At 42.8% G+C, this 12,854-nt stretch overlaps 1 protein-coding gene across 1 annotated transcript in view; it reads left to right on the top strand.

Annotated features, from left to right (window-relative positions):
- The window catches only part of LOC146868573 (ficolin-2-like), a 134,266-nt gene that overhangs the window by 31,600 nt on the left and 89,812 nt on the right, over positions 1-12,854 (top strand). Inside the window, exon 5 of the mRNA XM_085611394.1 lies at positions 10,649-10,702. Coding sequence (XP_085467520.1) covers positions 10,649-10,702 — 54 coding nt within the window. The remainder of the gene's footprint in view (positions 1-10,648; positions 10,703-12,854) is intronic.

Genomic DNA, 12,854 nt, shown 5'->3' with positions numbered 1-12,854 from the left:
AGCTCGTATCCTGTAAGTCGCGCTACAGTCAAGTGTTGTGTTTGCGTTCTATTTACAAGAACCTCTACTGCATGTGGTACTTGAACTGTCAATGGATGTCCTAACACTATGGCATCGCTTTGTCTGATTGCTAAAGCTGTTGCTGCTACTGATTTTAGGCATGCAGGCAAAGCCTGAGCTACGGGATCTAATGTACTAGAAAAATAAGCACATGGTTTGTGTGCTCCTGCTTGTTCCTGTGTGAGTACTGACAAGGCCGTACCTTCGCGTTCTGTAACAAAGAGTGTAAACTGTTTTCTGTAACATGGCGTTGCTAAAACGGGTGCTTGACATAAAGCTTTCTTTAAGCTTTCAAAAGCTTGTGTGTGTTCCTGAGTCCAAGGGAGAACAGTCGGTGTGGCTGCCTCCTGTGTTGTCAACTGAATGAGTGGTTTTGCTAGAAATGCATACTGAGGGATCCACTGTCTACAATATGAAGTGAGGCCTATGAAAGCCCGCACCTCCTTCTGTGTCTTGGGTATTGACATGTTAGCAATTAACTGAATGCGGTCGGGTGTAAGCTGCCTTCCCTCCTTGGACAGCGAGTGACCAAGATAAATAACTCGCTGGACACAGAATTGCAGCTTAGAAGGGGACACCTTGTGCCCCTTTTCGGCTAGAAATTGTAAAACTGTCAGTGATGCTCTCTCACATTCGGGTTCGCTTCTAGCGGTGATCAGCAGATCATCGACATATTGAAGCAGGGCAGTGTTAACCGGCATGTGGATACTGTCAAGTTCTCGTTTCAGTGCTTGGCTATAGATGCTGGGGCTTTCTGTAAATCCTTGAGGTGCGCGTGTGAATTTAAAGCTTCGCCCATTTAAACTAAATCCGAACAAATATTGGCTTTCCGGATCTATTGGGACGCTGAAAAAGGCATTTTTGAGATCAATTACAGTAAACAATGTTGCTTCGGAATCAATGGCTGTCAATAATGACGAGATATCTGGGACCACAGGAAATTGTGGCACAATACATTTGTTTAACTCGCGCAGATCAATAACCAATCGATATACTGGCGGAGCTGTAGGATCTGTTCGTTTAAGAATCGGAATTATCGGTGAATTACATACATTGGAGTCCGTTTCTACAACTACTCCTTGGGCAATAAGCTCGTCAATGATTTGTAGTAAAGCCGTTACAGCATCTGGTGGTAACTTGTATTGTCGCATTCGTGGTAGCACCACTCCTGCCTTTAGCGTGACTCGATATGGTGTAATATTCATGCAACCAACATCAGTAGGGCCTTGTGCCCATAGATGTGTAGGTAAAGTCTGCAGTCGGGGATCCATGTCTCTAGATACATAGTGACCTTTAAAATCACGTAAAAACAACCTTACTCCTTCCGGAGAACAACATATTATGGCTCCTAGGGCTTTCAACGTTTTTATTCCTAACAAGTTTTCTGGACATGATTTAGTAAGCAATAAATCTGTAGTTCGGGTCAGAGGTCCTATCGTAAGTGGAAGAGGCTGTGACACTTCATTAACAATAGGTTTTCCTGAAAAACCAAGGGAAATATTCTGTGAGCCTGAGAGGGGTGCCCCTGGGACTTCACTTCGTTTTATAGTTGTTCGACTTGCCCCTGTATCGAGTAAAAATTTTCTATCTTGACCTAATAATTCACTATGTACATAAGGTCCTTCTTGATCTACAGGAATCTCGATAAGGGGTAAGTCAACTTCCCTCTCTAGGCTAGTTCATGCGTAACGTTGATACTCCGGATATTCATACTGTGCAGTCTGATACATTTGTCGTGTTGTTGTCTGTGTGGCAGCAACAGGCGACGGTGGTGCAGCTGGCACAAACTGTATTGGCTGTTGTGCGGCTGGCATGGCCTGGGCATGCTGCGTAGCTCCTTGTTCATTCTGATCTTGTCTTAGTGGCCGTGATCTTTCTTGTGTTTTACCTATGGCGATATTATGTTTTAGCACTGGACAATCGTGTACGTAATGACCTGGCTTTTTACAATAATTGCATGTCCCTTTTACAGGTCCTGCTGAATCGGAATGTGTCATACCCTTTTTATGTCCTTCAGCTGGAACTGTCTGGGAAACTAGCATTTTCATTTTCGTGTCTTTCATGCGTCTGTGTTCATGTTCTTGTTCCTCTTTAATTCTATTGTGGTGGTACTGTAACATTTGTAACATTTGTGTTGGAGTGTTACCTTGCCAGGTACTCTCGAATTTTAATACTCTATTCTTTACTGGGGGCAGGGCATTTTCCACTAATTTTGTTACAAACAGATGCGGGTATGATTCGCTACTTGCTTTTATGCCACTATTTATACCAAAACATTTCTCGAATCGGGCATAGTAATCGCTAGTGTCTTCATCTTGCTTCTGTTTGCAGGCTGAAATTGTACCCCAATCTTCCTTTTTCGTAGTTAATAAACGTGGCAGTACCTGTACTAGTAGACCTGGTAGTGCTTTAGTTTTGTCCCCAAGCCCCGAACCTGGACCTCGGGCCCTTTCTTCTGCTTCTAATGCTGACCATTCTATCTTTTGATCACCTACCTCCCACTCTTTTTCCTTGAGTTTCTCATAAATGCCAGCAGGCATCAACACCTTTAATATTGTCATAATGTCGGGGTAGGTATACTCTCCCATGAGTAACATGTCTTTAATTTCTCGGTGAAAACCCGCTGGGTCCTTGTCATGACTGGGTACTACTTTCTTCATTTCTAACAATTCTATTTTCGATATAGGCGTATATACAAATACACGTTTAAACTCATTGTCCTCGCCTTTTATTGGGTGTACTTCTCGTAAGGGATTCTGTCTATCCAGGTGATACGTCGTTCTTTCCTTGACAGGCAATGAGACATGCTCTGAGCATACAAAAAGAATATACTGCTTTCTAGATACTAGAATTTCTTTAATTAATTTGGTACCTGGACCTCTCCATTTATTCATAAGCAATTCAGTCAATATGTCAGGTAAGGGACCAGGGTCCGAATGCTGACTCTGATATAGTATAATGAGTTGTTGAATCATATAAATCCCAGCTAACCTCTGCTCATCTGGGGTGAGATTCAAAAATGTGCGTACTACTGTCTCATCACTATATTTTCCGGGACTGTCCACCCAATGAACAGCTGCCCTCGCTAAATCTTGTTCATCCATAGAATCGAGAAAATGATAACCCCTTCGTTCTCGGAGTAGTTTGTCGGCGGTTTGGAACGAATGCTCGTTAGACCTTATGTTAATTATAGGTATTTGGAAATTCCTGTCATTATCTGGACATATTGGACGTATTGGGTCAGTATGACATCTAGTCTGATTCCTATTACAAGATCTTCCTCTACCTACATAGGCTATGGTGTCCGACTGTCCGGTGGACAGTCCTGACCCTTCTTCCTCGCTTTGCTCGAACTCGTCTGTCTCTAATCTCTCTTCGTGTAGGCGTTCTATTTCTTTACGGATCTTTCGGCACATGGCTATTATACAATTTTGCTTATCGTGTCTCCCTTCTGATATATTCTGGCTCCATTTTGTAAGAATTTTCATTGCTTCCGGATCTACCCCCGGTCGGTCTTGATTTCTGATCACACAGTTTATGCGGAACCGCAACAGTTCCCCCTGTATCTCTACTTTCTGGTATTCCATAGCTCTGTTAATACATTCTGGATCTCGCCCTGTTTGAACAAAATGATATATTTTATCTAGATGCGCAGTCATTCCTGGTAGCTTCGCTAAATACCCTGCGGCTCGTCTGATACGTAATGATGCCAGGATCATTTCGTCCTCTTTACCGAGCACCGGGTCATATCTACAATCTATAAGAAGTTCCTTAAGCGTACGATCACTTACGAATTTGGGTGTACGTGAATGCGCTGACTCTTGGAAAATAAGTTTATTTATTCTAGGTGGCGTAGAAAAAATATTGGTAGCACCTCCAGTGGCCCCGTCTGGGGCGTCGGGTGTGAAAGGATTCGTCGAACGTGACACAGCAACTATAGGTGTGGACTCAGCTATAGAAGTACTTGTAGGAACAGATGCAGAAACAGATGTGCTTGCCGGAACTTGTGACTCGATTTGTTGCTGCAGGGATACGGGTGCTGGATCTTGGCGTTGGACCTCCCTGGTATGCGGTCTACGTGGGGCGGAATTAGCATACTCGGGAGCTGCGTCATCTAAATATGAGGAAAGAAAAACATCTTCTGCGGTTCTAGGATGCCCCTTAGGATGTACCTTGATTGGGAATAATGGGGGTGGCAAGTCTTTCGGTATCTCTGGAGTAGCCTTAGGTAATCCTTCGGCCAGAAGGGGATACATACCATTCATAAGGGCATTTCTTTGTCTGTCTACTTGTTCTGATTTCACTCGGATACCTTCCTCAATTAATAGATTCTCTCGAACTTTATTGGAATTCTCTTTACTCTTCTCTTCCTGTCTACGTGCTTTTTCTGTTCGTCTATGTGATTCTTTACGCCATAATTCAACGGCGTCTTTCTGTGACTGTCTGACTTTTCTTTTCCATAACTCTTCCTCGACTTTCATGATGCACTCTGCATCCCAGGTCCCCGCTGTGGGCCACCTCTGACTTTCTGGTAATCCCTTGGTATAGTCTACCCATAAATCAAGAAATAATATAGCGTCTAAGCCATGTTTATGATACATAAAGTGCCCTGGAGTGTCCCTAGGAGGAATAGGGACGGCTTCTTCGAGAACCCCTTTTCTGGTAGTGATCTGTCTTAATTTCGAAAAGAGCGGCATATTGAGAACTGACCTTATACTTGATTTTGACCTGATACTTGAATTTGAACAGACTTAATACCATAAACACGATAATGAACAGTCATTCATACCACGATATACAGAACATACTTAAACACTTTAAACATTTAACATTAAACCTTTAACTGAAACAACAATGATGATCGTCTGCATAACTAATCACCAAGCTTAATTCTCGACAATAACTAGACAATAACTAGATACTTCGGAATACTTCGGAATACTTGATATACTGCTAAACAGTACAGATACACTGCTAAAACAGTGCAGACCGGATTTGTGTACCCAAACCCGTCTTGACCGGCACAACCTATGTGCACGTCAGAAATGCCTCCCCAGCAATGGTACTCACCGGGTAGCTTCGGAAACGGAAGGCCTCAGTAACTTGAACTTGAACCGGACTGGACTCGACTCGACTCGACTCGTCGGACACTGGGCTTGACTTCGGACTGGTGGGTCTCTGTATACCTCGGATCTTGCTCTCTCAGCTAGGCTCTGGTCGGGATACTTCGCACTTCTCACCGCCTCGTCTGGGTGTTGATCGCAGTCTCAGTCGCCCCCGCTTGACCGGAGGGAGATACAGGAAATCCTGCTGGTACGCGTTATTGTCCGTCCAGCTGTGGCAGGAGACCGGGCCTGCAACGCACCGCCGGCGCGTGAGATGAGAAAGTGTCCCTGTTCGGGCGCCATCATGTGGTAAATAAAAATTCCTTTACCGGGACTGAATTTGATACAGAAACATTATAAAATAGCTCAGTAAAAATGAGAGGCAGAATCCGTGATATTAGAGTTTCGGAATGGGCTTTATTCCAATAATCGATTATAATCGGATGCTTCAAGTTCCATCACCACGGGGATTCAGGAAGTGAAGTACATACTTTATTGACAAGAAGTAACTTTTATAGTACATACATTATAATGAAGTGAATACAGTAGGCGTAACAATTGATAAGGACATTGACGTTTGGTCTGCGTAACCGAAAATGGGTGTAATAATGAGTAAAAAGGAACATGATTGGTTATGATGTAATACATAGGTGGATCTATAAGATAATACTTGGCATTGATGCGCGCGCAGCAGTATGACGTGTAATTGACGTGTAACTAGGGGGTGACGGGGACTTGACATTTAGCTCTATATGTGGAGACGAGAAGTCTGGGGGGTCAAGTCAACCTAATCCCAAATCATATCTAACATCCTATGTTTAAAGAACTATGTTATCCATAAAAGAGGGACTCTCGGACAGAATCTATTCTATACTGACTGTGCGTGCGTGTACAAGCGTCTAAGTGTCTACACTGAATGCGAGGGGGTAGGAATATTCCATGGTAACAGGGCTATGAATTACTTGCATGAGGACAGAGAAGATGGGCCTTTTTGCTTGGTAACTGGAAGAATGTTTACTTAAACTACTAGGCAGGAATGCATCGGCTGAGGGGGAGGCAGATAATTCGAAGGTGAAATACAGTTCTTGGCAGAGAGTAAGCTGATGTCAGGCTTCGTGAGCCGCGCAGAGAATGAGACAAAGTTCATGGTCACAGATGCAGGCTCGGGCTGGAGCTTTCAGAGGCAGAAGGCAAGAGGAGTTTTGATGACAGAATCAGGGCCTACTTGCCTGGACTGAAAAGTGGCATAAGTGAACCATATAAAGCCGATGGCCTTTCATATTTAGGAATGGGATATCCGGCCTATACATGGCGGATCTGTCAAAGGACATGTTGACGGTGGACGCACATGTATTTGCGTCTTCATAACTGGAACTGGAGGGAACATACATGTACTTGTGACATGCACATGGAACCGTTGGGGTCCAAGATAGGGGACATAACTGACCAGAAAAATCCATATTTCCACAGATCAGTTGCTCACGTTCTGGCACTGCTTGGTCCTATTCCCTTTTTGAAAAGAGGGTGCTGGGAACTTTGGAAGGAATACTGGGCTGGAGAATACCTACACAGAATTCCTTACACATAGCAGGAGATATAGAGGGAAACAGATACCAGAAGGTGTTGCTTTGGTTGTGCTTACTGGTGTCACCAAGCGGGACATAACACGCGTGTGTAAAGACAAAAAGGTCCAATGTGTCCTCAGATGGACCATAGGTATGGATCAGTTCCTAAGCTTGGAACGCCCAGTCTATTTAGCAAGAGGGTGCTCCCAGAAACATCATATGATAATGGAAGGGTGGTCCAGTCATGGGGGATACTGTTGGAACCCTGTACAACCAGGCCATTTGTCTATGGGGGAGGACATGGTGCCTTCGCAGTTGATTGATGGCAGGAGGGATGGGGAGCCTGGGTGCTGTCTCAGGGTGTCGCTTTGTCATTATCGATTGTGCATGAAACGTCATGGATCTTTAACAGTCATTCTAATGTGTATTGTTGTGACTTTGCTTTGCCTGGCCATCTGTTTTGTACCATGTGTGGGAGTAGTGTGGTTAAAATCATTAAAAAAATGTTTTTTCAAAAAGAAAAATATATTAAACTATTGAGTGGTGCTGACGATTATGGAACCCTGACGAATCTAAAAACATACTATGTAAGTGCAAAGAGGTGCAGTACACCTGGATCACAGAGATAAAGGATGAGAAGTAGGTGCATCTGGTTTCGATTTAGACATATAAATAAGGCCTGGGAGTAATTCTAATTACGCCAGAGTAATTTCAGTAACTACCCATTACTCTTGTGATGTAAAATACTGAAATTACGCAATTGCTCCTGCTCAAGTAATTAAGAGAAATGTGGGGCAAAAATCCTACCGCAGGAGCAAACAAACAACAAACCTTAGAGAGCATGAGCAGCTTCTGGCTGCTGCTATTGGTGTATTGTTGCATTTAGCACTATTTTCTTAGAGCACACTGCATCCTCTGGTCTATTTTAGACATGAGAATGTGTTTTGTGATAAGACACTAGCACTAAATGCTGGATTATGCTCCTTGCCTAGTTATGAATAATTCAGAGTAATTTTGTGGTAATTATGTGTATTGATGGTAGAGGTAATTATGCGAGTTACGCACACCCATAGTCACAGCATGGAAGTTAGATAGACTTGGGCCCTGATTACAAGTTGGGCAGTTAATTCCGTCCCATGCGTAAACTTCTGTTTGCGCACCTGACCAAATTATGAGATGGATTTATTCAATGCATCTGAACCTGCCCAAAAAAATGTGTACGGTATTTACCGTACCATATTTTTAACACAAAAATCTGCATGTTATTCCCCATTAACTTATAATAGGTGCTATTTATCGCCCCCTATCAATAATGAACCCCAGGGTATTGTTATTTACCAGGTGCGATAATTACCACCTTTTCTTGTAATGAGGCCCTTGGTAGTTTGGAATGTAGATGATGAACTACCCGGTAAGAAACGTCCTTCCTTGTTGTTTGTATCGGTTCTTTATTGCCACATTATATCTGCCTTATTTATCTCTTAAAACCAGTACTATTACCCTATGGACTTAGTAGAAGAGGCTATTGCTCTATGCAATGCGGGTTTTTCTAACACGAAGTTCTTCAGAAATTTGTGTACCTATATTTGCAATAGGTTAATAGCCCCATGCAATTTATTTTGAGGTTTAACTGTATTTGTATTTCAATCTGTGTAGAAGCCTGTTTGAACATTTAAATAAAATGTAATCCAAAACGTCAGGCCACATGTACGACCTTCAGGTTTTGCGATTTGCAAATTGCGATTTTTAGTAACTCGCAATTTGCAAGTCACAAAACCTGATGTACAACAGTGTCTCAGAAACTGTTTGCGATTCCCTAATGGGTCGCAATGGACCTGCCTCATTAATATGCATGAGGTAGGTCGCAAATTGTGACCCATTGGCTATGGCTGGCACTCACAGGGATTGTGGCCTGCAGGGTTCAGCGGACCACCATGTCTGTGAGTGCTTTTTTAAATAGAGCAGTTTTTAAATTTATTTTTTAAATGCATCCCGTTTTCCATAATGGAAAACGGGATGCATTTAAAAAATAAAAATGCAAAGTTTTCTCTATTTCTTTTTTTACAGTGAGCAGTAGTCCGTGGGATCACTGCCTGCTCTGAAAAAATGTTGGCGCCCCCATTCACATTCGTTTACAAATGGCTTACCCTCAATTTCAAATTGGTGATAATTTGTGAATGTTTTGCGACCGTATTCCCAGTCGCAAAACATTCATACATACCAGTGCAACTTGCTAGTAAGAAGGGACGCCCTTTACACACCCCTTCCTAATAGCGACTCACAAACCCTGTTTTGCGAGTAGGTAATAGGTTTGGTACATAGGAAAAGGCATTTTATTGGTCGCAAAACGGCCCAATGGGCTGTTTGTGACCAGTAAAATAGGTCGTACATCTAGCCCAAATTCCCTTCCATACCGTCCCCTCCCCTCTTCCATGGTCAGCTTGATTAATCGGCTACTTGAGTGGGGTAATTCACATTAGCATCCCGCACAGGTAAGAGCAGTGGGGCAGGGTGGGATGGACGGTGGTGGAATTCGACAGATGACGTGATAGGTGATATTAAATAAATAAATAAATAAAACCACTTACTTTGCGCTCACCACATTGCCGACGGCGAACGCAAAGTAAGTGGTTTTGTTTATTTATTTCTTTAATATTACCTAGCCTGTTGTTAGTCAAATTCCAAAAACTCATCCCCAGCCCCCCCCCCCTTTCCCCCCACTGGTAATTCCTTTTCAACTTTGTTGTCACTTGTGTTTGTATCCCGTCCCCGAATAATACTGTGTAACTGAGTAAGAAAGAAGAGGCTATTGCTGGGTATTTCTAACACGATCTTATCAGCCATTTACAATTTATTCTGAAAGTGCTGGCATTGCTAGTGATTGTGGAATGGAATTTAAATATCATTTTTAATACCCGCTGCTGGTGACTTATTAACAATGTGGCGATAAAAAATTATCGACGCTTTTGTGGCTGCTTTCGGCCGAAAAGCAGCGATACTTTTATCGCCTTATCAACAAAGACAAGCTATCGCGTGTTTTGCTGATTTTGCTCCCGTTTCCAGCACGCCTAACTTCGCATCGCTAATGAGATGCAAAGTAGGCGTGTCTGTGGAAACAACATGGGTAAATATCGCGAAGGCAGCATCGCGATATTTACAATGCGGGCAGCGATTATTTTAATCGTGCTAAGTATGCCTTAACACAGGAATTCTTGACTAAGGCATACCTAACATGTGAGGTGGATTCATGTGATACGACCCCAGGGTCGTATCATCAAGCATATCACCGTTTTAGTTGGACCATCACTGGAAAACCAGCGATGTTCCATGGAAAAGGGCGCTATTGCTGGAATATACATCGCCATGGCGCTAAGCATTGTTAATACAACGCTAGCCTGGCGAAATATTTCAGCGATAGAAAAAAATGCGGTATACAAGGTCAGTGATAATTATCGCTGCCTGTTGCAAATATGCCCCCAATTTTTTTTTTATGTTTTGAGAATAGATCCTATCAGCGGTGCAGTGTAAACTTACAGGCGATTTAAAATTCTATTTTATATGAAGTAAGCTGCTGCTAATTATTGGCATTGTCTTATATAAGCGTTACATGTGTTTTCACATATGTATAGGTATGGTAAAATAGAAGATACTCTTTATGGGCCACCCAGGTTCATGATAAGACTTATTTTTAAACCGTCAGTAAAGCTCTGCAAATAATAGATGTTACTTAGCACATAAACTTACTTAGCATTCTTACTACCAAGCTTCACTCCTTATTAGATATTGGTTCGGACTGAACTCATTAAAACAACGAAAGCAAGAGGCCTCTCCTCCCCTTGCAGTATTTTGATGCAGGAATGTAACGTGGAAACAACGAGCCCTGGATAAAGGTTATGTTTTCATTGTGTTTATTAACAGGAGCAAAGGGCGAACAAGGTATTGCTGGAATACCAGGATTCCCCGGATCTAAAGGTGAGAAACTGATCGATTCAATGATTTGATGGACAGATCTGTCACGTCATTATTTATGACTTGCAAAACCGTGCTGTATTTGTATGGACTCAATCGACGAGTCTGTGCACACACTGGATTGTTTTCTTGATTTGCAGATGACTGGGGTAAACAATAAAAAGATGGTTGGCATGCTTGAATTAATCTCAGCCACTTCAGATTACATCAAGCCATATGGAATTCAGACCTGGTCCAACTTCAATAGAACCAGCCCTACCTGAGCTGACAAACCAGGTCTTCTCTGAAATGAAACACAAGCAACCTAAGACCAGTTTCAACCTAGTTGGGGTGTTCCAGATGGGTGCTGCTTGGTTTCAGGGGCACAATAATAATGGGACTCACATCTCGGCAAACCTGTCACACTTGGGGCACTGTCCTGAAGTAAGCAAAAAAGTGATGGGTGGAGTGCTTGGATTGATCTCAGTCACTGGTAATTACTCAGGCTGCATCAATTGTTTTTTCCTGACTATGCCACCTCAGATTAAACCTAGCCATATGCAGACCCACCTTGGTATTACTCCAATGGGAACAGTGTAGGCAAACAGCCAGGCCAGGTCCTTTCTGAACTGGAACACAAGTAACCCAATACCGGTTTCGCCCTAGTTGGAGTTCTTCAGTCAGGTGCAGTTTGGTTTAAATAGTGCAGAGAGCACAGGCCCTGAACTGTATCCATGTCTGGACATGCCCAGACATGGGTCCCTTGCTGACTGTATCATAGGACTCACGCTAAATCTCACTGACAAGACCTAAGTAGGTCAAAATCTACATGGACAGGAACTAGCCTCGCAGTTATGACTGGACTGTACCTTTTGGAGCGGAACCAAGACTGATTTGCACAATGCAGGTCTCTGTTTAGAATGGCACAGAGGGTAAAAAACGATTGTCTGGAATGTGGCCTTGTGCAATCACCAGTAGATGAGATTATTTCAAGCTTTTTTATCATCACCTTTTTGTTTTTGTGGTAGATTCCCTCAGTGTGACGGGTATGCCTAGACGTTGGTCCTGTGCTCTATATCTCACAAACAAGATCTAAGTAGGTCAAAACTGGCCTGGGGTTGTTTGTGATCCCATCTGCAGGGGACCTGGCCTGGCAGATCGGGCTAAGCAGTTCCTGTTGGATCAGAACCAACACTGATTTGCATGAGGTAGGTCTCTGTCTAGCATGGCACAGTGGGTGAAAACTATGGCCTGAAATGCGGCATGAGAGATTGCCAGTGACTGAGATTAATTAAATCAATTGTTGCTTTTGCAGTAGATGCCATATGTGTGATGGGTATGACCAGACATTGGTCTTGTGCTCACTGTGCCATAGGACTCAAGCTATACCTTACTGTCAAGACCTAAGTATGTCAAAGCAGTTCTAGGGTATGCTTGCGTTCCGATCTGGATGGGACCTGACTGGCAGATTGGGCGTGTTTGTTCCTATTTGAGTAGGACCAAGACTCATTAGCATAAGGTGGATTTCTGTCTAGAAGGTCACATTAGACTAAAAGCAATGGTCTAGAATGTAATGTAAGAAAGATTTCAAAAGTGCAACTAATATCCAAGAGATGGGTTTCCAGGCAGTGGGACCTGTTGTTAACTCATTTGAAAAAAAGGACAATTAGGGTGCTATAACTAGCCAAGTTTTAATTCTTTCAGGAATCTTCATCAGTTGGGGATGGTTCTCAATCTTGGCAGTTGTTGTTTCCACTGATTAGCTCCTAGGACTCCAAAGGCACAAATTCCTCTCTGGTTTAAACAATATTTAGGAGTGAGCAAGCAACCATAATTGGAGGATCTCAGTGTTGTTGAGGGGCCAGGGAGAATAAGAAGTGATTACATTTTGGAGGCTACATGGACCACTTTTGCAAAAAGCACAGTAACTAAGAAATGGCTTTTAAATTGTAATCTCTTTCCTATATGAAACCGGTAATTGTCCTTAAATTTGGACGAGATAAAATATGTTTTAGGGAGATTGAGTAACAGCCTGGCAGCTTGGCTGCTTCATTTTGATCTAACTGTAGTTTCTGGGTGAGATTGAGAGGGAAATCTAAATAAAGAGTTTTATAATAGTCCATTCTTGAAGTGATTAGTGCGTGTACCACAATTTTCCTAGCAATCTGTGGGAGGA

This window comes from Triturus cristatus, chromosome 1_2 (genome assembly GCF_964204655.1).
Source record: "Triturus cristatus chromosome 1_2, aTriCri1.1, whole genome shotgun sequence".
In the NCBI taxonomy this organism is placed as follows: Eukaryota; Metazoa; Chordata; class Amphibia; order Caudata; family Salamandridae; genus Triturus; species Triturus cristatus.
Note: the sequence above shows the minus strand (reverse complement) of the source record. Positions and strands in the feature narration are given on the sequence as shown.